Raw genomic sequence first — 26,353 nt, 5'->3', positions numbered from 1 at the left:
GACACAGTGTTGTGAGTATCTTCAAGAACTCTTAAATATTCTAATATACAATGGTGAGAAAATATGTTTTCAAAAATGAATACTATTAGACCTACCTGGATGCTTGTGGATTGGGTCTGAAGAAAGCCATAATTGGCTGAAGAATTACCAGTATAAGAATCATACAGCCGAAGTATGGATGGACACCTGCACACTAAGAGCACAAACATTAATGTATGATAAAACATCTTGGAAATATTACTCATTTCTACAGAACTCTCTTCAGAGCTTAACTAGGGTAAGAAACAGAAAGTGGTGGAAAAACTCAGTAAATCAGGCCATTAGTCTTGGAGACAGAAACAGAGTTAAAATTTCAGGTTGATGATCTTTCTTTGGAACTGGGGTAAATTTGGATATGTAACAGGATTTTAGCTAGCAATGGGTGATACAAAGACAAAAGAAGATTTATGGAAAGGTGGAAAACAGGAGAGATTAAATAACAGAAGAGTTACTCTTACAGCACCAATGAGAATGTTGACGGAGCAATAAATTCAAAGGAACTACAGACATGCTGAGAGGTCTGTTGCTGACTGAAAACAAAACTAAAAGAAATCAAACTGTGCAAAGGAATTAAAGATGAAGACAGAGTTTACAGTCTGAAATGATTAATATAAAATACCTGATCATAAAATTAGGAACTGTTCCTCCAGCTTGTGTTCATTTTCATGGGAATACTGCAGCAGGCCAAGGACAGAGACCTCAGCATGAGTACAAGGTGGAGAATTAAAACAGGAAGGCACTAGAAATTCATGGTCATTCTTATGGACTGAATAGAGAAATTCTGAAAAAAAAATCTATCTCCTAATCCCTCAGAACAGACCACACAACAAATGAGAAAAACAAATGCTATTTTCTTAATTGAAAGAAACACAGGCAAATTACTGCTTCACCTGGAAGAATTGCTTGAGGGTTTGAACAACAAGAGGAAGTGACAGCTGATAAATCTCCTTTGCTTGCAGGATAAGGTGCTGTGGGAATGGAACCGTGCAGCCCAATGGTATCAATGTGGACTTCACCAGCTTCAAAATCTCCCCTTCCCCCATCGCATCCCAAAACCAGCCCAGCTCATCCCCTCCACCCACTGCATCCCAAAACCAGCCCAGCCTGTCTCTGCCTCCCTAACCTGTTCTTCCTCTCACCCATCCCTTCCTCCCACCCAAGCCGCACCTCCATTTCCTACCTACTAACCTCATCCCACCTCCTTGACCTGTCCGTCTTCCCTGGACTGACCTATCCCCTCCCTACCTCCCCACCTATACTCTCCTCTCCACCCATCTTCTTTTCTCTCCATCTTCGGTCCACCTCCCCCTCTCTCCCTATTTATTCCAGAACCCTCACCCAATCCCCCTCTCTGATGAAGGGTCTAGGCCCGAAACATCAGCTTTTGTGTTCCTGAGATGCTGCTTGGCCTGCTGTGTTCATCCAGCTTCACACTTTATTATCTGGGATTCTCCAGCATCTGCAGTTCCCATTATCTATGAAAAAACAAGGTTGTGCTTATGCTGCAACACAAGGGGGTGCATCTCTTCACGTGCAAAGATGTACTGTCAGGCTGTGACTATTTAAATGAAGGGGTGTTTTACAGTTCAGCTCTGTTTCTGTCACTGAATTATGCATGTAAATAAAACAAATTGGTAACTTACCATGGTCTCACATGACTAGTCAGAAGGCAAACAATTTAATGTCCATTCAAATGTTTTTGCAAGTAGTAACTGCAAGATGCCTAGGAATGACAAGTACATTTTTCTCCCCTCAACAACCAACTAGTGCTGTGGAGTTTCACAATTGTTAGCAAAAATGTGAATGAAATAATATTTCTTTTTAAAAATCATCACCCAAGTGGAGATTGAAATTGTGATCCAGAATCCTATTCCTAGGCTGTACAGCAACGCCCTGCACAAAACATTTTGAACTTGACGACTTGTTCAAACAGATCATATTTACTTACCAAAATATTGTTTAGATTCCAGACACAGCTAAACAGGCCTTTTTTTTTCCATTCTAAACTGACTTGGGTTAAACTGCCACACCCACCATCTTAGTCAGAGAATATGCACATGCTAAGAACATATGCATGATTCCTGATATTTTTCTGGTCAGTGGCCAGAATTATAGCCAAAATGAAAAGTGCCTGGCTCTGAAAAAGTGCTTCAAATGGAAACTAAAGAGGGAATTCTGAATCATTTAAGTGCGAAAGAGCACATTACAAATGTGGAGTTTATTCAAGGAAAAGCTCCTGTGTATCCTAGATAAGTATGTACCTGTCAGACAGGGAGGAAGCTGTAGTATGTGGGAGCTGTGGTTTACGAAGGAGGTGGAATCTCTGGTCAAGAGGAAGAAGAAGGCTTATGTTAGGATGACATGTGAAGGCTCAGTTAGGGCGCTTGAGGGCGACGAGGTAGCCAGGAAAGACCTAAAGAGAGAGCTCAGAAGAGCCAGGAGGAGACATGAGAAGTTGTTGGCGGATAGGATCAGGGTAAACCCTAAGGCTTTCTATAGGTATTTAAGGAATAAAAGAATGACGAAAGTAAGATTAGGCCCAATCAAGGATAGTAGTGGTAAGTTGTGTGTGGAGTCAGATGAGATAGGGGAAGCGCCAAATGAATATTTTTCAACAGTATTCACTCTAGAAAACGACAATGTTGTCGAGGAGAATACTGAGATACAGGCTACTAGACTAGTTGGGATGGAGGTTCACAAGGAAGAGGTATTAGAAATCCTACAGAGGGTGAAGATAGATAAGTCTCCTGGGACGGATGGGATTTATCCTCGGATCCTCTGGGAAGCCAGGGAGGAGATTGCCGAGCCTTTGGCATTGATCTTTAACTCGTCATTGTCTACAGGAATAGTGCCAGATGACTGGAGGAGAGCAAATGTGGTTCCCCTGTTCAAGAAGGGGAGTAGAGACAACCCTGGTAATGATAGACCAGTGAGCCTTACCTCAGTTGTAGGTAAAGTGTTGGAAAAGGTTATAAGGGATAGGATTTATAATCATCTAGGAAAGAATAAATTGATTAGGGATAGTCAGCATGGTTTTGTGAAGGGAAGGTCATGCCTCACAAACCTGATTGAGTTCTTTGAGAAGGTGACCAAACAGGTAGATGAGAGTAAACCGGTTGATGTGGTGTATATGGATTTCAGCAAGGCGTTCGATAAGGTTCCCCACAATAGGCTATTGTACAAAATGCGGAGGAATGGAATTGTGGGAGATATAGCAGTTTGGATCGGAAATTGGCTTGCTGAAAGAAGACAGAGGGTGGTAGTTGATGGGAAATGTTCGTCCTGGAGACCAGTTACTAGTGGTGTACCGCAAGGGTCGGTGTTGGGTCCGCTGCTGTTTGTCATTTTTATAAATGACCTGGATGAGGGCGTAGAAGGATGGGTTAGTAAATTTGCAGACAACTCTAAGGTCGGTGGAGTTATGGATAGTGATGAAAGATGTTGTAGGTTGCAGAGAGACATAGATAAGCTGCAGAGCTGGGCTGAGAGGTGGCAAATGGAGTTTAATGCAGACAAGTGTGAGGTGATGCACTTTGGTAGGAGTAACCGGAAGGCAAAGTACAGGGCTAATGGTAAGCTTCTTAGTAGTGTAGATGAGCAGAGAGATCTCGGTGTCCATGTACACAGATCCTTGAAAGTTGCCACCCAGGTTGACAGGGCTGTTAAGAAGGCAACAGTGTTTTAGCTTTTATTAATAGAGAGATCGAGTTCCAGAACCAAGAGGTTATGGTGAAGCTGTACAAAACTCTGGTGCGGCCGCACTTGGAGTATTGCGTACAGTTCTGGTCACCGCATTATAAGAAGGATGTGGAAGCTTTGGAAAGGGTGCAGAGGAGATTTACTAGGATGTTGCCTGGTATGGAGGGAAGGTCTTATGAGGAAAGGCTGAGGGACTTGAGGCTGTTTTCATTGGAGAGAAGAAGGTTGGGAGGTGACTTAATAGAAACAGATAAAATAATCAGAGGGTTAGATAGGGTGGATAAGGAGAGCCTTTTTCCTAGGATGGTGATGGCGAGCACGAGGGGGCATAGCTTTAAATTGAGGGGTGATAGATATAGGGCAGATGTCAGAGGTAGTTTCTTTACTCAGAGAGTAGTAAGGGAATGGAACTCTTTGCCTGCAATGGTAGTAGATTCGCCAACTTTAGGTACATTTAAGTCGTCATTGGATAAGCATATGGACGTACATGGAATAGTGTAGGTTAGATGGGCTTGAGATCGGTATGACAGGTCGGCACAACATCGAGGGCCGAAGGGCCTGTACTGTGCTGTAATGTTCTATTCTATTCTATTCTGTGAACTAAATCAAAGATAACACTGTATGAAGAATCTATGTAATTTCATGGTAAACACCGAGAATTTCTTCCCCAAAATTCTCTGCCTCAACATCTCCCTCTCGACTGTCACAGCACTTCTTTTTTGACTAAACATATCTGTTTCATATCATCATATATGGCTCGGGATCAGGCTTAGATTAATAGCACTTTCCTGTGAATGTCTTTGGACACTTTGGTACAGATAAGGTGCTGTATGATTGCAAGTTGTTGTTGTATAACAGGCAAAGCGCAGCGTCCTCATTATGGAAAAATATTCCAGATAAAGGCTGATTTGGGAAAGTACATTACACTCATGGACTTGACATCCCACTCTGTTTACATTTTAATCTAATCTGAATTAATCAAATTAATTCCGACATTGTGCTTACTTTGTTTATGTATGAAAAACATATTTTTCTATTTGTAAAGCTAACTTGCTTCGTTTCATCTTCAGCTCAATTCCAATTGATATGTTTGTAATATTTCTATCAAGAAAAGGGAATTATTTTCCATTTCTCACTACTGGAACCATCAACAAATGCCAACTTACATAGCTCCAGGCTCCCCTGTATAGAAAAGGAAGAATAAAGGCAAGACATGTTAGCAACGCTGTGGTCGCCATGAGCACCCAATGCACCTAAAACAAGAACAATAAAAACAGAAGTCAAAAGTTGCAACAAGCAGTTTGCATTTTACTAACTGTAACTCAAAATTTAACTGTTTCAATACTTGTCTATTCCTCTGCATATTCAGAACCAGTACGAGTATCAGCAACCGTATAGTGATATGTCAACCTCTGAACAATCAAAACATGACAGCCTAGATTTTTGTTTCCAATGTACTGCTACTTTTAAAGTTAAACAAAACTGAATGTTGATTTATTATTAACACAACAAAGTGGCAAAACTTCCAGTTTAGCACATACCTGTTGTACATGTTAGTGTTGAGAAACCTAAAGTCTACAGTCCAAAGAACTATTAAATTTGATTAATGCCTGATTGTGTGCATTGAAGAGCAGTGGTTAGGCAATGTCTACCCAGGGCTTTCAGAAACTAAAAATTGCAGGGAAAAGGAAATTTTGAAAGCTGCAACAAAGGCTGCTCAAGCTGTTCATCCATATCAAGGATCCTTCACTCTGCCATTTATACAATTTTAAATTGCAAAATGGTCATTCTAGGAAAGAATTATTCTACCACTTTGCCTACAATCAAGAAGCTGTTGATAGGAAGTGCAAATACGCACCTATGGCAGTTTGACTCAGCAGGCATTCATGTAATTTGAAGGGCTCTTGTGGAACAAGTTGCTATTAAAAAGGAAGGAATTTTGCCCACCTTAAAAAGTATTAACGTAGATAAGTCCCCGGTCCTGATGGGATCTCTCTCAGAATATTGAGGGAGGAAAAAGAACAAATTGCTGGAGCATTTACAGACATCTTTGTATCCTTCTGGGCCACAGGTGAGGTGCCAGAGCACTGGAGAACAGCCAGTGTTGGCCCATTGTTTAAGAAGGGTAGCAGGGATAATCCAGGAAATTACAGACCTGAGTCATACGTCGGTGGTACAGAAATTGGAAAAGATTGCCAGGGACAAGATCTGTGTGCATTTAGAAGCAAATGGACTTATTGGCGATTGACAGTAAAAAAGGCCTATGGCATGCCTGCCTTCATTGGAAGGGGCATTGAGTAAGAGGATAGGCAGGTTACCCTGCAGCTTTATAGAAATTTAGTCAGGTCACACTTGGAATATTGTGTACGGTTCTGGTCACCACACTACCAAATGGATGTAGATGCTTTGTAGAGGACACAGAAAAGGTTTACCAGGATGTTGCCTGGTATGGGGGATTTTAGCTGTGAAGAAAGGTTGTATAGACTGGGCTTGTTTTCACTGGAACGCTGTAGGTGGGGGGAAACCTAATGGAAGTTTATAAGATTGTGAATGGCACTGATAGAGTGGAAAGATACGAGGTTTTTTCCAGAGTGGAGGGTCAACTGCTAGGAGACACAGGTTCAAGGTACAAGGTGGCGGGGGGGGAGGGGGGGGGGTGGAGTTTAAAAGAGATGTGCAAGGCAAGTTTTTCCACACAAAGGTTGGTGAGTGCTTGGTATGCGTTGCCAGAGGAGATGGTGGAAGCAGACTCATCAGCAGCATTCAAGAAGCACTTGTATGAATATGTAAATTAGAAGGGAACACGGGGTACAGATCCTGTAAGTGAAGACAGTTTCAGTGTGGAAGGGCAAAATGTGGCGGCACAGGCCTGGAGGGCCAAAGAACTGTTCCCTTACTGTATTGTTTTTTGTTCTTTCTTTGTTCACAGTGGTACTGTCCCTACCTCTGAGCCAGGGGGCCTCAGTTCAAGAAGCACCTGCTCCAGAGGTGTGTAATAACACCTCTGAACAAGTTGAATTGAAAATAACTACAAGCAGTTTGAATTTGCAGTGAATAATGCAGAACCGGGGCTTTCACAAAAGTTTGCTATTGTACCATGAGTAGTACAGTGGTGATTGCTTGAAACTATGTTATGTTAAGCTGTTAGATGGCATTGGGAGTACCAGGGCAATTTATAGTTTACTTTCTCTCCTTAACAACAGTTAACTACAGTCTCAGGTTATTGAGGGAAGCGAGAGAGAAAATAGCCGGGGCCTTAACAGATATTTTTTGCAGCATCCTTAAACACGAGTGAGGTCCCGGAGGACTGGAGAATTGCTAATGTTGTCCCCTTGTTTAAGAAGGGTAGCAGGGATAATCCAGGTAATTATCGACCAGTGAGCCTGACGTTAGTGGTAGGGAAGCTGCTGGAGAAGATACTGACGAATAGGGTCCCTATTTGGAAGAAAATGGGCTTATCAGTGATAGACAACATGGTTTTGCGCAGGGAAGGTCATGTCTTACCAACTTAATAGAATTCTTTGAGGACGTGATAAAGTTGATTGATGAGGGAAAAGCGGTAGATGTCATAGACATGGACTTCAGTAAGGCGTTTGATAAGGTTCCCCATGGCAGGCTGATGGAGAAAGTGAAGTCGCATGGGGTCCAGGGTGTGCTAGCTAGATGGATAAAAAACTGGCTGGGCAACAACAGATTCAGATTAGTAGTGGAAGGGGGTTTCTAAAATTGGAGACCTGTGACCAGTGGTGTTCCACAGGGATCTGTGCTGGGACCACTGTTGTTTGTGATATACGTAAACGATTTGGAGGAAGGTATAGGTAGTTTGATTAGCAAGTTTGCAGATGACACGAAGATTGGTGGAGTAGCAGATAGTGAAGGGGACTGTCAGAGATTACAGCAGACTATAGACAGATTGGAGAGTTGGGCAGATAAATGGCAGATGGAGTTCAATCCGGGAATATGTGAGGTGATGCATTTTGGAAGATCTATTTCAAGAGCAAACTATACAGTAAATGGAAAAGTCCTAGGGAAAACTGATGTACGAAGAGACCTGGGTGTTCAGGTCCATTGTTCCCTGAAGGTGGCAACGCAGGTCAATAGGGTGGTCAAGAAGGCATATGGCATGCTTTCCTTCATTGGGCAGGGTATTGAGTACAAGAGTTGGCAGGTCATGTTACAGTTATATAGGACTTTGGTTCAGCCATATTTACAGTACTGCGTACAGTTCTGGTCGCCACATTACCATAAGGATGTGGATACTTTGGAGAGGGTGCAGAGGAAGTTCACCAGGATGTTGCTTGGTACAGAGGGAGCTAGCTATGAAGAAAGGTTGAGTAGATTAGGATATTTTCATTAGAAAGACTGAGATTGAGGGGGGACCTGATTGAGGTCTAAAAAATCATGAGGTGTATAGACAAGGTGGTTAGCAAGAAGCTTTTTCCCAGAGTGGGGGACTCAATTACTAGGGGTCATGAGTTCAAAGTGAGAGGAGGAAAGTTTATAGGAGATAAGCATGGAAAGTTCTTTACGCAGAGGGTGGTGGGTGCCTGGAACATGTTGCCAGCGGAGGTGGTAGACGCAGACACAATAGCGTATTTTAAGATATATCTGGACAAGTACATGGATGGGCAGGGAGCCGAAGGGCCTGTCCCTGTGCTGTAATTTTCTTTGTTCTATGCTCTTTGTACTTTGCAAATTTATATAATAGAACAAATTTCCGAACTATTTTGTCCGTTTTGTGCATTATCATGCCTATGCCTACAGCATAGACATTTCTTGAGGTTTGGAACCGATACTGCTTACAAAAAAAGCAACAAGTACAGTTCCACACTATTATTCAGACTTTTCATTAAACATGCAATATGTCAAATGCAAGTTTTACCACAGTACAAGTTCACATTTCAAAGCACTGTTAGGCATCCATAAGTGAGAAAGTATAAATTAATATCAGTATGTTTATGTCAAGAGGTGGAGCAAATAAAAATGAATGGCTAAATTCAGGGTTTTGAGAACCAGATCAGTTCTATCCATCCTTATCATATAAAACTATTTTTGTGAGTTGCTTTGATGTGGAGAGATAATGGGCTGAATCATGCTGGAAAAATATTAGCAGATTGACAGAACACATCATTACCAATATGTAAATTCACTACAAAGTTCGAGGTGAAGACATACACTGCAAATTATAAATCTTCAAAACCTGTTGGCTGATTACTGTTTACATAAACAGAATCTTGTCCTTAGCGTCCCTGTTACTTTGGAAGAATTTCCTGGATTTGCACATGAAACTCAATGCAGACAGCGAAGGCTGGAAGTGAACAGTGGAAGTACCTTCTTAACAATGAGATCTTTGTAATTGCATGCCAAACAATGTCAATACCCCAAAATGGAAAGCAATTCAATGATTCAAAATCACTCTTGCGGGTGTAAGTTGTTACGAGAGGTTCAATGAATGTCAAATTGTATTTTTAACACATGTTTTCTGTGTCTCCTTTTTCCTCTCATTTTAATTTTTTTTCCCTTTATTTATCATTTTATACCTAATTTAACATGTAATCGTTCACCTTCTCCATTGTTTCTTTTACTTCTTTCCAGAATATCCACAAGTTGCTACTATTGAATTTAAGACTGCATTAATCAAATATTATTGATACAGCACTGAAATTTACCTGAAACCAAATCTTCTTGCCGAGCAGTGTGCTGGATGGCCAGACAGGTTTAAAGAATCGAGCTACAATGACACCAATGTTGGCTGCAGTCACCCAAGCAATAAACATTAATGCTCCTAAGGATTAAAAAGAATGAATTGCCATGACAAACTGGAATAAAGTATGAAGCTCTCCCTTGGATCAAACTAGCGAAGGTTCACAGTTTCTTGTATCCTCACAAGGGAAACTGCTTGTTCAATTGCAGGATAATTCATAATTTAGTGACTGAATACTTGAACACACTGCATCTCAGTGACTGCTGCTTGGCCTGCTGTGTTCATCCAGCTCCACACCTTATTATCAATGACTGTGGGTTGTTGAGGTCAATTTAAGACAAATACCACAATCAATGTAAAATGCAAAATGGCAGGGTCAGCATCCAGTAAAACAAGAAATGATCACACATTGAGTAGCAGCACTGGGCCATCTGCATGGTGACTACCAAAAGCAGCAGGTTTTAGGTAAAGCTTCATGACTCTACAACATATTAAAATGAAATAAGAGTAGGCTACTCAGCTCTTCGAGCCTGCTCCACGACGATAGATCAAAGATAGGGACTAGAGCTCTACCTGTTCAGAATAATAGTGGAGAAGATGAATTGTGAGCATCCTGGATCATGGTGAAGTCCAGTGGGTAAAGGAAACAGACTTGGTTGAAATATTTGTTAGCAACTGTTGTAAACAATGTCTCTCTTGGCTGATACTACTCAACCCCTCCTAAGATCTTCACCATGATGCCTGCTAATATCCAACCTATTCATTTCACATCATGTGGCATTAATATGTGACTGAGTACCCTGGACACTGCATAGACTGTAGAGCCTGATAATAGCTGCTCACCAAAACTAGGCACATACCACACCATCAATATCTTCCAGTGCATCTATGTGGCAAGAAGCAAGTCAAATATAACAATTAATTATCACAACATCATTCTCTTTCAACTGGCAAATGACATTAGGAGTTGAAGGTAATAATTAATAAATAAATACATAAATAGTGTTACATGCCTTGTAGAGGCCAATAACTTTTAAAAGAGGATTTTAGTTCTCAGTGACTGACTTATAGCAAATGCATGCCAAAATAAGATTTTTGATATAGAAAATTAAAATCAATCTTGACTAAACATGAATCAGCAGGCAATTATGACTCTTAGCTACAAAGGCATATTTCATCAGCATTTTAACATATTCAAAAATCCTCGGCCTCATTTATATATTGTACCAAGTCCTCAGCTGAATTGCAGTCTTTACAGGAACCAGCCCGAAATCACAATCAGTTTCTAACGATTCTGCCCATTTCATTAAGTCATAATGGCTAACGATCATCCAAGGCCATTTTTCTGAGTCTTTTGTAAGAAATCCTGAACTGACCTCAGTAGCATGCCTCACTCAAGTGATTCCATCCTCTGACCATGCCAGTGTCCTTAAATTTCAATGGTCTTCTCATTGACATTTGAATTATGGCTAATAATTAAAACAAAAACATTTTCAGGCCCCAACAGCTGCTGTTTCTGGCTCTCACTCTCTCCTTCTGAATATGAACAGGTTGGAATAGGGGAAGATGGCACCATGACTTATTGACATAGACCTGGGGGACAGGGTGGTGCAGGGGAGAGGAATGCTGTTTCCAGGAGAACAGGTACGGGAAACCATACCATGAGAACTTGACAGCCTGGTCCAAGGTGGAATGGCCAGCAGTGCTGTAAGAAGGTCAATGACCTTCTCCTCTATACAGGTTCGATAAAAGATTCTTCTTTCTGCCACCTTGCATTCACTGTCTCTCTGCTTCTGTACCCACTTTCCATCAAGGCTCATGGACTACCACCCTTATCACTGTCTGCAACATCCCCATCCATTCACTCTTACCCATCCCAGCTGCCCACACCACTAACCCTGCGAGTCCACTGCACCACCTTCTCACTCCCTCATGTGACAGTATTGTGCCTTTCAGAGAGATGTATTCTGTGCTGTTTCTCCTGAACAGTGGCACTGCCATTGTGGTACTTGAATGCCTCCTTCAGACAAGCATTTGGCCGTTAGCTTTTGTGTACTCTCTAGGTATTTTTGTTTTAAAAGAGACAGAAGAAGTGGGTATGGTCAGGGTTCACACAGACCCAAGAAGGTTTTTAGTTTGACTTTCAGTTAAGGTCTACTGGCTGCTGAGGCTAAGAGCTTGAGTTCTTTGCTGCTCGTGTCCTAGACTGTGAGGCTTCCTCTTAAAAATGAAAAGGCGCAAATTCTTCCTTTTCTCTGGATTGGAGAGACAGCACGCGAGAACAGTAACTGCTTTGCTAAACTGCATTTTTGCCAAAGGGTGTGCTTACAGGATGCTGACTACATTGGAACAGTTGATGATTAGTGATTAAATAATACATTATCTTGTTAAGTATTTTAAAAGAGTTAAAGCTATGCCTACGCTTTTTTGTAATTTAACCATGTTGTAAGAATAAAGTGTGTTTTATTAAAGCCTAGCCATAGACCAATTGAATCACATCTGAAACACAACACCTTACACTTGCAGTTAAATAAAATTAAATGTTAGGGTCTAGGCTATCTCCTTACAGTACTTACGGTGAGGGAAGGGTGGTAGGTCTTGTGTGGTTCATAACACTCTGAATAACTCACTACCTTTCTGCTACCTGCACCATGTCACCTATTTTTATGTCTCTCAATCCGTCTCTTTCTCTTATCAAAGGAGAAGACAGCTGAAAACAGTGCAGGCTGAGGCCATGTGGGTGAGGTGATTGGGGACAATATTCACAATGGATGAGGTCCGTCCCAAACTACCCCCTTTCCAGTCATGCTCTACCATAGTCACTCACTGTTGCCCCATTCACAACTGCAGTCCTTCTTTCCCTGAGCCCCTAACTCCCAATCTAACTTACCGAGTCTCATTCCCATGATAATGACCGCCCTTGACCCCCTCTCATCTACTTTCTGCTGGGTTTCTGGGAATGATCCCGATGGACTAACCATGGTACACCCACTTTAGTGACCTAACCAGACAGCCCTGGATGAGAAGTGCTCATATCCCTGACTCACAGTAGTATATCTCCCCAAATGCGTTAGTCCTAGTCCCCAGGCTGGCCGTTGGGAGCCACAGCACTAACTGTGACACAACCCCCCTTGAAATACACCCCCTTGATGAAAGACTATTGACCAGCAAGACAAGCTACCTGGTTATGTGGCCATGCTAGCTGGCATAGCAAGGCAAAGCAAGAGTGGGCGAGCATGCAGGTAAAAGCCGAGTGAAAAAATGCTAAGTGAGCAAATGAGCAGCTCTGAGATGCATCCTGGTCCAATCCTGCAACTGAGTGCCAGTCCCTACATGCAAAGTATCTCTACTGCACCCTTTCAATGTTAGTTGTCGGTGCAACTGTAATGCAAGTCTATGTTTCCAGAGCACATTGCCAGTACATCAGAGAGGTACCATGACGGTCATAAAGGAATTGCAGATAGTGGATGACAATGTCTGTGGATTAGGGATACATGCAGATAGTGCCAGTGTATCATGCTCTGGGCTGCAGTTTGTTCTTATGCAACATGGAGCTAGCAGTGAGCACAGTCTTATTGATACATAACAAACATTTCCAAGAAAAAAAATCCCTTTATAAAAACAAATATTTCATTAAAGTATTAATGGCTCTTGTAAAAATAATTTTTACTCAACCTACTCAGACACATCCCTAGGTTAGGTAGGACTCCAGGACCAAAGTAGCCACACTATCACTGTGCCACAAGACCTATTTCCTCTAATACACTATGTCAATAATCACCTCATTCAAGTACTTAAAGTATCAATATACATTTCCATTCAATAAGCAAATGGAGTTATCCATTAGTGGGCAGCCTGTTGTGAAAATGGCTCTTTGAGAAATCAGCCATGCAGCACAAATCCTATAATGGTTCTTCCACCCAGGCACTCTCAAATGTCCAGATCTTATTCTTTAATCTACACTATTTTTATAGTTTTGTGACAACTTCGCAAGTCTCAGTGAGTTAATTCAATTTTGACTCAAGCATCTATTTTCACTTTTCACTGTCCCATAAATTACCTCACATGTCCCAAAGGGTTCTTCATCTCCACTAAATGTGATTTGGGACCAGATCCAAAAGCATACCTTACTTTTCCAAAAGGAGTCAGATATAAAACATCTGAGATAATGGGAACTGCAGATGCTAGAGAATCCAAGATAACAAAGTGTGCAGTTGGATGAACACAGCAGGCCGAGCAGCATCTCAGGAGCACAAAAGCTGACGTTTCGGGCTAAATGGTCTAGGCCTGAAATGTCAGCTTTTGTGCTCCTGAGATGCTGCTTGGCCTGCTATGCTCATCCAGCTTCACACTTTGTTATCTCAGATATAAAACATCTCACCAGTTCACCGTCTTATACCCCCTTCACCCTCACACATATCCGAAACCCTACCTGTGTCAATGCGTGCAACGTAATGTCCCCATGAGCATATACTTATACCAATTTAGTGCCTACTGCCAAGCACACCCTTTCCTCTTCACGATCATGCCAATCCATTGAGTATCCTAGATGTCTGTAATTTAAATGGTTAAAAAAAATCCACAAAACACATTGGAGCAACAATACAGTTCTATTACTTACATTTGTATACTGCAGACTCCATCTATTGAGGTAAGCACTATCTTTCATAATTTTTTTAGATTCAGTGGTGGGAATTGGGCTTTACTGCCTAGGCTAACATTTATTGTTCATCTTAATTTGTCCATACAAATGTGGTAGTGATCTGCCTTCTTGAACCACCATAGTCCATATGGTGCGGTTAGGCCCACAGTACTATTAACAGCAGAGTTCCAGGATTTTGACCCAGCGACAGTAATGGAATGGCAATATAGTTCCAAGTCAGGATGATGCCTGGCTTGGAGGGGAACCTGCAAGAGGTGATGTTCCTAAATATTTGCTGCCCTTGTCATTCTAAGTTCAGTCGGAGGTGAGTTGTTGCAGTGTACACGTGGTACTCACTACCACCACTATGCACCAGTAATGGAGGAAGTGAATGTTGAGCATTGTGAATAAGGTGACAATCAAGCAGGCTACTTTGCTCTTAATGGTGCTGAGCTTCTTGTGTATTATTACTGTACTAATGCAGGCAAGTGGAAAGTATTCCACCACACTTTTGGCTTGTTACCTTCTAAATTGTGGGCAGGTTTTGCAGAGTCAGTTGGTGAGTTACTTAACACAGAATTTCCAGCTTCTGACCTGCTCTTGAAACCCAACTGTTTATGCAGCTGGACCAATTCAGTTTACAGTCAATGGTAAATTCCACATTTTGAAACTTCTTGTCACCACCTCAGAGATCAACATTTCTAGTCACTTTTTGACAATTGTTGATTAGTCTTGAGAAGTTGGACAATTTTAAGCGTTTTATGCATCATTTTGAAACTTCTCCATCGTTAGATATCTAAAAGAGCACCAAATCAGGTCCACCACCAACACCCACCACCAAAGGATTTCTGACCCCTACTTCCAATGGATTCCAGAAGCCCAATGCCCAAAGGGTCACTAATGCCCATTCCTAAGGTGTCCTGAGGCCATTTCTGCAGAGTAGCTCAGCTGTCCAGAGGGTTTAACCTGGTGTAGAAATAAAATGCACAAAGAATGATCTGCTTCTGCCTGGTCTACTCTCACACTCGGGATTTCGGAAACCAGGGTCTCCAAAATCCCATTTCTGCACAGTTCATTATTTAAAAGACTAGCAGCTTCCAGGAACTGTGCATACCCGAACCACACTCCACTCACAATCCAGCCCCTGAAAAAAATAAAAGAGGCTATGTTTGGGGATAAGGCTAATGATTCTGCACAAATTCCAGCATTTGTAACATGGGAGAAACAGTCTCTACACAGGGGGACGATTGATGCCTTTGTGTTTGTCTTTATGAAGAGAAATACAAAAATCTTCCCAGAAATAACTGAAAATCTAGGACTAGTATAAATGATGAACTGCAACATGTCAATACCAGCAAAAAATAGTGGTAATGGAGAACTTAATTGAACTTAAAATTGACAAAATCTTTGGATCTGATTATCTATATCCCAGTGTTGAAACGGGTAGCTGTAAAGAAAATGGATATATTGATGGTTGCCTTTCCAAATCCTAGACTCTGGAATTTTCGTGGCAGATTGGAGGATAGCAAACATAACTCTACTTTTATTTAGGCCGGACAGAGAAAATGGGAAACTAGACACTCTTTAGCCTAACATCAATCGTAGAGAAAATACTAGAGCCTATAATAAAGAATACAATAACAGAACACTTTTAAAATTGTGGTAGGATTTGCAAAGTCAACGTAGAATTATGAAAGGTATATTACAGTCAACTAACAAGTTGGAGCTTTTGAGGATGCAGCTAGCAGAATAAATAAGAGGAAACAGGTGGATAGGAAATATTTAGATTATCACAAGTTGTTGAGAAACAAAATGACAGCAAATAGAATTACAAGGAAAATGCTGGCATTGTTTGAAAGTTGGAAAATGATAAGAAAGTAAGAATGAATGGATCATTTTTAGGTTGGTAGGATGTGACTAGTGGGGTACCACAGGGATCAAGTATTTGAACCTTAGTTATTCAAAAATTATATCAATGATTGTATGTGGGGACTAAATGCATTATTTCCAAGTTTGCAGATAACACAAAACTAAGCAGAAGGGCAAGTTGTGAAGAGATTTGAAGAGGTTAAGTGAGTGAGCAAAAAATTTCCAGATGGAACACAATATGGAAAAATGTGAGTTTATCCACTTTGACAGGAAAAACAAAATTATATTTATTTATGTGTATTTATTAATAGGTGAAAAGTTGAGAGATGCTGAACTTTAAAAGGACTTGTGTTTCCTTATTCATAAGTCATTGAAAGTTAATATCTAAGAACAATAGATAATAACAAAAGCAAAAAATATATTTACCTTTATTACAAGTGGATTTGAGGAACAAAGATATCTTACATAGAACATTAGTGAGACTACTTTTGGAGTATTACGTGCAGTTTTGGTCTCCTTATCTAAGAAAAGATAGACATACCAGACAGACATGAAGGTTCACCAAAATAATTCAGGGATTGTCCTATGAGGGACGATGAAATAGCCTGGGTCTACATTTTTTGCAGTTTCAGAGAAGGAGGGGTGATCTCATTCAAGCACTTCTCCAAAATGAAAAATGCTTTGCAATAAGATGTATGGAGGATGTTTGGAATGCCATTTTCTAATTTACACAGATCTGGAGAAGTTCATGGAAGTATTTGGAAAATATTGAGCTCTACATATAAGAGAGTTACAGAATTTCTTTTGCAGAATTGATGGCAACATTTGGGATGTGGAAAAGTACATTACTGTTGAAATACCACTGGGCCAAATATATTTTACTTTTAAGAAATTCTTTCTCCCACACATCACAATGGGAAACTTGATCGTCATGGACGAGCTGGACAGAAGGGTATGTTTCTATGCTGAATGATTTTGACACTCTCACACTCAAAATGCTTACAAACACTGAGGGGGTACACGTGGGAAAGATCTGGCAGGTGTGTGTGTGTGGGGGGGTGGGGGTGTTTTACTAAAGCCAGGGTATGTAATATCAGAATAAAAGCCAGGACATTTAGAACTCAGAAGATGATGATGAATTCCTTCAGAGGCTGGTGAACCTTTGGAAAAAACTATGGCAGAAGGCTTTAGAGGCTCAGTTGTTGAGCTATGTCCAAAACAGAGATCAATACATTTCTATTTGCCACAAACGTCAAGAGACTATGTAGGAATATGATGCTGAAGATCAGCTCTGGCATCACTGATTGGTGGACTGTGCTTAAATGAACTGAATGGCCTACTCCTGTTCCAATGTTCTCTTCTCCTATTGCAGGATAGCTCACTTCCAGAAAAACAAAACAAAAAAACAATGAACTGTGGATGCCAGGAATCAGAAACAAAAAACAGACATTGCTAGAAAATCTCAGCAGGTCTGGCAGCATCTGTGGAGAGAAAGATCACTTCCTGAGTAGCCAGTGGTTTCAGGTGGAATTTAAGACAAAGCTGTGGGAAAAGCTCAGCAGGTCCAGTAGCATCTGTTGAAGAAAAAAAAAGTTAAATTTTCAGGTCCGGTGACCCATCCTCGGAAGGGTCTAGGAAGGGAACGACCTGAAACAATAACGCTGAATTTTTTCTTCATAGATGCTGCCAGACTTGCTGAGCTTTTCCAGCAACTTTGGTTTTGTTCCTGATTTACAGAATCCTCAGTTCTTTCAGTTTCAGTGAGATCAGCTTTCACGTTGTCTGAAAATAACCTACAGCAGGTAGAGCCCACCCTACAAGATTAATCTGGGGCCCAAACTGAGACCCAGGACCACAACAACTACCTGACTCAAGGGGGCTGAGGTAATCAGCACCTTGAAGAGCATAATTCCAGAGTTGTAAATGTGTTAGTGTAAATCCTACAGTGAGATGAATGAAATGTTTTTATTCTTCAACCTGCTTATTCCACTGAGTAGCAAAGTGCTCATGCCATCCAAACACTCCCAATGTCCATAACTTGACAAAAGTGGTCACCTTCAAATGAGGTAATAAAATGTGAGGCTGAATGAACACAGCAGGCCCAGCAGCATCTCAGGAGCACAAAAGCTGACTTTTCGGGCCTAGACCCTTCATCTAGGCCCGAAACGTCAGCTTTTGTGCTCCTGAGATGCTGCTTGGCCTGCTGTGTTCATCCAGCCTCACATTTTATTATCTTGGATTCTCCAGCATCTGCAGTTCCCATTATCACCTTCAAATGAGGAACCACTTGGGTTTTTAAAGGTCCAAAACTGTACACTGCACATGAAAATTGTGTACAATATGAAATATAATTTTCTTTTATTCTGAAAAATCAGTACCCCAATCTCAGAAAAAGTATGTGTATATAAAAAGACGACAAAAAATTGTACAGTGACATACTGGCACAGGAAAATTGTATTTCATGCAAAAGAAAAGCGAAGTTCAGAGTTTCACAACTCAATTTTCACTTAAAATGAGAGATAAAAATCCAGATTACGGTTTTTACATTTCCATTGATCATTTTAGTACAAGTTACTTACCATGAGCTTTAATATATAAGGGAGATCTGGAGCCTGTAAGTTCATGAGGTGATCCATTAAAGTCAACCTGGCTATGTGTGATCAGTGGTTGCTGGTGATGTTTATGAATTCTTCCTTTATTAAAACAAAACCAGCAACAGTTAGATCAACAGCAGTAAGCTATTATAGAAATGCTTTCTCATTGATCAGTCAGCAAATACCTTGTGCAATTTTAAATCCTGCAACAACTGACCTGCATAGCTATTTCTCATTTCTGAGAGACAGCATAGCAAATTCTGGCAGAATCCTAAATTATGAAGGATATTACCACCAGCTATCACTCTTTTCCGCAATATATCCTTTCCTTACCCAGTTCACACCTTCTCAAGGGCAAGTAGGATTGGGTAATAAATACTTCCTAGCCAGTGACACAAATATCCTATGAATTTTTAGGAACAATTAATTTCTTTCAGTTTAATTTATATATTCTATTTTTTTCTGTATGATGAAGGGGAGTCAACATTTAAGTTTCACTTTATAAGTTGTTCTTATCGGTTTGGGTGCCAAGAAGTCTGGAGTCTGTTTATTTGCAATCTGAAAAATTTTGGTTGCAGGAGGCATGATGGAAGCTTCTGTAAATTGGGGCAGTTGGCAGAGAGATAGGAGGTGTTTTATAAACTGGGGTTTAGAGATTAATTATATGTACTTTAGAAATTGAATGAGTGGAAGAGTACCTCTGAAGGGAGTGAAGAGTCACCGTGCTGACAGAAAGTAACTGTGCAACTTGCTTTAAGGGTTATACATTTAGATTTTCAGTTGAGAAAGGATAAACCATTAAGTAGCTTCAGTATTTTTCTTTAGCTTTTTGGCATTTAATATCTCTGTGGCAAATTTTAAGTGATTCATTGCTTGAGTCATACAATTTGGAAGGCATTTCACATGATTGGGCTTTAGTGTGCACAGAATTTAGAATCCTGACCAGATTTCCTATCTACCTTGGCGATGTATAATGTGAAGATCACTGTGAAATGAGGCACAAACCTGCACGAGAAGCGCACAGTGCAGTGCGATGTCACCAACCAGAGTCACAGAAGCACGCTACCTATATATATATATATGTCACATATTTGTTTGTTAAACATACGTGTGTCATATTGCTGCGACCTGCATGTTGCATGGAAATTTATGGAAAAAGTCAAGGTGGGCTCAACAGAGGTTATTCTAGAACAAGTAACAGGGAAGACATTATTAAACGGTCACGAAACTAACTTCAAGCATAGCCGATAAGGGAACATCTATGAAAAATGGGGGCAGTCAATACAGGACTGAGGACATTGTGTTTAAATGCAAATGGTATATGAAAGAAGGTAAATGTAGTGCAGATTGAAAACTGGCAGGTACGATGTTGTCGGCATCACAGAGATGTGTCTACTAGGCAATCAGGCCTGGGAACTAAATATCGAAGATACACATCCTATTGAAAGGACAGGCAGATGAGCGGTGAGACCAGGCTTGCCATATTAATAAGAAACAAAATTAAATCAATAGCAAGAAGTGACAGAGGGCATAGGTTTAAGGAGAGAGGGGCAAGATTTATAAAGGACCTGAGGGGTAACATTTTCACACAGGGGGTGGAGCCTCTATGGAACGAGTTGCCCAAGGAAGTAATGGTGATGGGTACAATTACAACATTTAGAAGGCATTTAGATGGGTGTATGACTAGGAAGGGTTGAGGGATGTGGGCCAAATGGTCACAACTGGGCCTAAACAGGGGGAATAACAAGGTGCAGAGCTGGATGAACACAGCAGGCCAAGCAGCATCAGAGGAGCAGGAAGGCAGACATTTCGGGCCTAGACCCTTCTTCAGAAATGGTTCTAGGTTCTAGGGTCAGCCCAAAACGTCAGCCTTCCTGCTCCTCTGATGCAGCTTGGCCTGCTGTGTTCATCCTGCTCTACACCTTGTTATCTCAGATACTCCAGCATCTGTAGTTCCTACTAACTCCTAAACAGGGGGGATGTCTGGTCAGCGTGGACGATTTGGAACGAAGAAGGGTCTGTTTCTCTGCTGTGTAATTCTACGAGTCTATGACTCAATGATGTAGAAAAGGAAGCCGTAGAAATTGTGTGGGTACAGTTGAGGAACCACAGAGCAAAAACAACCCTGACGGGAGCTGTGTACTGGCCTCTGAGCAGTAGGATATGGGGATGAAAATAAATCAGGAGATGGAAAAGGCATATAAGAAAGGCAGTATTACAATAATCATGGGGGACTTCAATATGTAGGTGGGTTGGGTAAATTAAGTTGTTAGCAGATCTCAAGAAAAGAAATTTGTGGAGTGTCTACAAGGTGTCATTTTTAGAGCAGCCTGTGGTACAGCCCCTGAGGAAACTGACAATTCCAGATTTGGTGACGTTTAGTGAGGCAGTCTTGATTAGGGAGCTTAAGGTGAAGGAACCTCTGGCGGCAGTGACCGTAATATAGGAGAATACATCCAGTAGTTTGAGAGGGAGAAGATTGAATCAGATGTAAAGGCATTACAATTGAATAAAGACATGAGGGAGGAGCTGAGTTGAGTTTATTGGAAGGGGAGCCTAGCAAAGAAGACAGTAGAGCAGCAATAGCTGTTGTTTCTGATTGTTTCCGGTAGTAATTCAGGAGGCACAGCAAAATTTTATTCCAAGGAAGAATAAACGTACTTAGGGGAGGATTAGGCAACTATGGCTGACAAGAGAAGTCAGGGGCAGCATAAAAGCCCAAAGAGAAAGCATACAATATACTGAAGATTAGTGGGAAGCTAGAGGATTATGAAACTTCTAAAAACCAGCACAGGATCACTAAAAATGCAATAAGGGGAAAGAAAATGAAGTAGGAGAATAAGCTAGATAGTAATATAAAAGAATATTGCATACATAAAAGGTAAGTGGGAAGCAAGACTGGACATTGGACCGCTAGAAAATGTGGCTGGAGAAGTAGTAAAGGGGAACAAAGAAATGGCAGAGGAACTGAATAGGGACCTTTGTCAGTTTTCACAGTGGAAGACACCAGCAGCATACCAAAATTTCAAGAGAGTCAAATAACAGAGGTGAGTGTAGTGGCCATCGCCGAGGAGAATGTGCAGGTTACACTGAAAGGTCTGAAGCCATTAAATCACCTGGACCAGACAGACTACACACAAGAGTTCTGAAGGAGACAGTTGAGGAGATTGAGGAGGCATTGGTGGTGAGCCTTCAGGAATCCCTGGTGTTAGGGAGGATCCCAGAGGATTAGAAAATGTTGAACATAGTACCCCTGTTTAAGTAGGGATGGAGGCAGAACACAGGAGACTATAGGCTATAATATGATCTCGATTGCTGGTAAGATTTTTTATTAAGGATGAGATTATGAAATACTTGGAAATGCATTGTTAAACAGGACTGGGTCAACACAGTTTCATCAAAGGGAGGTCATGCCTGACAAGTCTATTATAATTCTTTGAGGAGTTAACAAGTAATTGAGATGAATCAGAGGCAACGAACGTGACCAACTTGGATTTCCAGAAGGATTTTGACAAGGTGCTGCACCAGATGCTATAAATAAGACAACAGCCCATATTGTTATGTGCAAGGTACTGGCATTAATGGAATATTGGCTGGCTGGAAGAAAGCAGAGAGTAGGGAAAAAGGGGTCCTTTCAGTATGGCAGCTGATTACTTGTGGAATTCTGCAGGGGTCCATGGTGGGGCCATAACTGTTCACATTTTCATTAATGATCTGGATAAAGGAACTGAGGGCATTGTTGTTAAGATTGTAAATGTCACAAAGATAGGTAGAGGGACATGTAGTGTTGAGGAGGCGGTGGGGCTACAGAAGGACTTGGACAGGCAAGTAGAGGGGGTAAAGAAGTGGCAGATAGAATACAACGTGGGAAAATGTCTGGTTATGCATTCTGGGTAGGAAGAATAGAGGCATAGACTATTTTCTAAATGGGGAAAGGCTTCAGATATCTGAAGCACAAAGGGACTTGGAAGTCCTCATTTAGGATTCTCTTAATGTTAACATGCAGGTTCAGTTGGCAGTTAGGAAGACAAATGTATTGTGTGCATTAATTTGAGTGGGTTAGAATATAAGAGCAGAGAGATACTACTACTGCTGTATAATGCTCTGGTCAGACCGCATTTGGAATATGAGCAGTTTTGGGCCCCATATCTAAGAAAGGATGTTTTGACATTGAACGATATTCGGAATAGGGTTACACGAATGATCCTGGGACGAAGGGTTGGTCATATGAGGGGTGGCTGAGGACTCTGGGTCCATACTTGATGATGAGGCGAGGGGGGTGGGTTTGATTGAAGCTTACAGAATACTGACAGGCCTGAATAGAGTGGACATGAAGAACATGTTTCCACTAGTAGGAAAGATGAAGGCCTCAGGGTGAAGGGGCAGCCCTTTGGAACTAAGATGAAAAGAAATTTCTACAGCCAGAAGGTAGCCAATTTGTGAAACTCTTTTCCACGAAGGGCTGTGGAGGACAAGTCACAGAGAACATTTAAAACAGAGCTAGATAGATTTTTGATTGGGAAGGAGATCAGGGGTTACAGGGAGAAGGCAAGAGAATGGGGTTAAGAAACATACCAGTCATGACCAAATGGCAGAACAGACTCAATAGGCTGAATGGCCTAATTCTGCTCCTGATCTTATGGTCTTACAGTCACTAACAAATGTGCAGATGAATCCTGAAGTCTGTCATGGCAGCTGATTTCATCAATTCTGTCTATGCATGTAGCGTGGTCATTTATCAGCCATTTTGATGTTTGGAGTAATTAATCCAGTCTAGATTAGCATACTTGCTTTGAAATACCTTTAATGCCATTTAGACCCACCTGCAAATAATAGCTGACTACCGTAATAATCATTGGTCACCACTGTACATGGAACTGAGGTGTTTAGTTTACCTTGATGAAAAGAACCCAAACTCACCATTCTCAGCTCTCCCTTCTGCTAGGAAAATGTAATATTGTCTGTCTAGATCAAAGCGTTCACTGTATTCAGGGAGCCAAATGTTTCTTCTGAATGAACACTGGGTCATTCCATCTTCTAAACTCCAGGACATATCATGAATAGGAACCTGCAGTAATTTATTTTGTTAAAGAGCAAATTACTTTCACAATTTCAAATCTGTTGCCATTACTTAGCACAGAGAAAGCACCCATATAGCCACATGAAAATTTAGTGAGAAAAGGCTCTGCTTGCTTCTTTCCTCCCCATAAGGTTTACTCAATGCAGAATGGGGGTTCAGTTATTTTATCAAACCTTTCCATCTCTCACATACTCTCGAATGCCTGTCTTAGGGATACTGACTTCACTCAAAAAGGAAACCAGGCTGAGTGTAAAACAGATAGGAGCAAATTACTGCAAATGCTGGAATCCCTACTGAAAACAACAAATGCTGGAGATCACAGCGGGTCAGGCAGCATCCATGGAGAAAGAGCAAACTAACGTTTCGAGCATGGACGGCTCTTCATCAGGCAGATGGCTACTCAAGATGAATCACACCTTGCCTCACATCTTTTTATTACATATTTTCATAAACTTTTGTCTCTCCTTCACAATCAGTAACACTCCTTTTAAAGATGCCAATGATCCTGAATCTACATATTTGCAAGCATTGGAAATAAGTTTCCGAACCCAAATCTTATAAATACAATGTAACCATTTAATGCTCAAGTTAAATAACTAGTGGATGTAAATGTGATCTATGCCTATATTATTTTGATGAACTCACTACGCAATGTTGTTTTTTCATTTTCAGACATTAATAATTAAATGAACAGTCCCCAGCTTTGATTGGTAATAGAGCAGAATACGTCTCTAGGAATATAGGAAGCTGGAGCGGGCCTGGTTAGTCTGGCTGATCTCGTATCAAAGAAGAAACACAAGACAACCTTTGCTCATATCTACCTATCCCTCACCTCAACACCTCAAATTCTGTAAACTTTGATCGAATTTCATTTCTGAGCCTTCTTTTCCCCAACTCTCTTGGTATCTCCTCACAGTTTGGTGGGAGAAACTTGTTTTTAATCACCAGGTTGACTTACAGAGAACAAGCCACCCAGGTAAAGGGCCCTTCCAGGATACCAGTGACAAAATGCCATTTTTAAGCTGCTACTATCCTATGTCTACTGAGCATCACAGTTAAAATTAGCTCCCGATCTCCTCCACAGTATTGAGCTCAGAGTGACCAATATATTTTTCCTATACACTGGTTCCCTGGGATGTTATTTCTCCTGGATGGCTCCAGATAGCAAGTGAAGAAGTTGCTGGCATCTCCTCTTCCAGCTGGTATCTTGCATGCACGCTGTGATGGTGCATGTGCATGGCCCATTGAGCTCAATCAGCCAAGAGACTGAGGACAGAGACCCCATAATGGAGGAAAGATGGTGAATTAAAAGGACAGGGAACTGGAAATGGAGGTCACACTCACAAACTGAGCAGAAATGTTCCTTAGTTACCCAATCAATGTTTGGTTTCCCCTTATCTTGAGCAGCAACACAGCATACTAAATGGAAAGAAGAATAAGTAAACTGCATTTTCACCTGGAAGGAGTGTTGGAGTCTGAATGATACAAAGGGAAAAAATACATGGGCAGACATTGCATCTCTTCTGCTTTCATGTAACGGTGTTACAGAAAGGGTAGTGGATGTTAGAGCAAACTGAAGAGTGAACTAAGAGATCAAGAAGGGAATGGTCTGATTGAAATGCTGAAAGGAGACAGAAGAGGAAGATACTGGTGGCATCTTGTTGGATGTGGCAGAACTGGCAGAGGAATACAGATGCTAGCATAATGGAAGGTTAGGGTAAAGAGAGCACTATTATTCTTCTGGAAGCAGTGGGAGAGTAAGTGAAATGGACCAGACTGGTTGAGGACCCTGTAAGTTATATTGGAGGCAGTGGAAAACCATCCGTAGTTGAAGTGAAAGGAAAACATATGCAAGATCTCATTGTTGGACAGTTGGGGTGGAGGCAGAGGTATTATGAGAATCCTTCTCTTCCCTTCCCTGAAAAGAAATGGTCTTTACAACAATTACTCTTTGAAACATAGGACTTCATGCTCTGAAATATCTTGTACTCAATCCAATAGCTGTGTAGCCTGGGCACCATATTCTAAACCATGATTCAAATACATTGTTAATTTCAAATATAGCATTTCCAAACAACATTTTAAACAGAATGCCTCTAACCTGGATTAAATTTACATAAGTAATGAGATATAACACATTATTATAGAATAATACATCACAGGAAGCTATTTGGCCCATTATGCTAGCTCTTTTGCAGTTATCCAATGTAGTTCTATTCCTCAGCATTTGTCCCATAGCCCCATACAACTTGTATAGTTTTATGTTTAAACAATGCAATAAATTCTAATAATATGTTACCAAAGTAAGCACTTACAGTAAGAAGTACTTGCATGTAAATAGTACTTTATCAAATTTTGGAGAACCATCAGATCACACCAATAATACTTTGATCCTGCTCATGGTACAACCAGACAAGTTAAATCCCAGAATGAAAACCAGTTTGACAGAGCTTTTTAGAGTTAGTTACCATGGTGGTTAGTCACTGACTCATACTTACATATTTTCTTTAACAATAGAACAACAGCTTATTAAATAAGTAATTTATTTTAAAAATCAAGCAGTCTAGAAGAAAAAATTCTAAATATAGAAGGAAGTTAACAATATTGAAAACATATAGTTAAACAAGGTTTCAACCAACTCCTGACAGTTCCTTTGCTGTGGTCTTTGGAAACAAGTTGAGGAGTCCTTTCCAAATCTGTCAACATATATTTTCCACAAATCTGAG

The 26,353-nt window shown here is 40.9% G+C and overlaps 1 protein-coding gene across 6 annotated transcripts in view; it reads right to left on the bottom strand.

The window, feature by feature from the left end:
* frrs1b (ferric-chelate reductase 1b) overlaps window positions 1–26,353 on the bottom strand; it is a 56,677-nt gene that overhangs the window by 3,417 nt on the left and 26,907 nt on the right. For all 6 annotated transcript variants that reach the window (XM_048538662.1, XM_048538663.1, XM_048538668.1 and 3 more), the window contains 5 exons: window positions 23,468–23,615; window positions 18,533–18,646; window positions 9,408–9,523; window positions 4,905–4,991; window positions 96–193 (listed from right to left, as the gene is read on the bottom strand). In XM_048538662.1, the coding sequence (XP_048394619.1) occupies window positions 96–193; window positions 4,905–4,991; window positions 9,408–9,523; window positions 18,533–18,646; window positions 23,468–23,615 (563 nt within the window). The remainder of the gene's footprint in view (window positions 1–95; window positions 194–4,904; window positions 4,992–9,407; window positions 9,524–18,532; window positions 18,647–23,467; window positions 23,616–26,353) is intronic.

This window comes from Stegostoma tigrinum, chromosome 8 (assembly GCF_030684315.1).
Source record: "Stegostoma tigrinum isolate sSteTig4 chromosome 8, sSteTig4.hap1, whole genome shotgun sequence".
NCBI lineage: Eukaryota > Metazoa > Chordata > Chondrichthyes > Orectolobiformes > Stegostomatidae > Stegostoma > Stegostoma tigrinum.
Note: the sequence above shows the minus strand (reverse complement) of the source record. Positions and strands in the feature narration are given on the sequence as shown.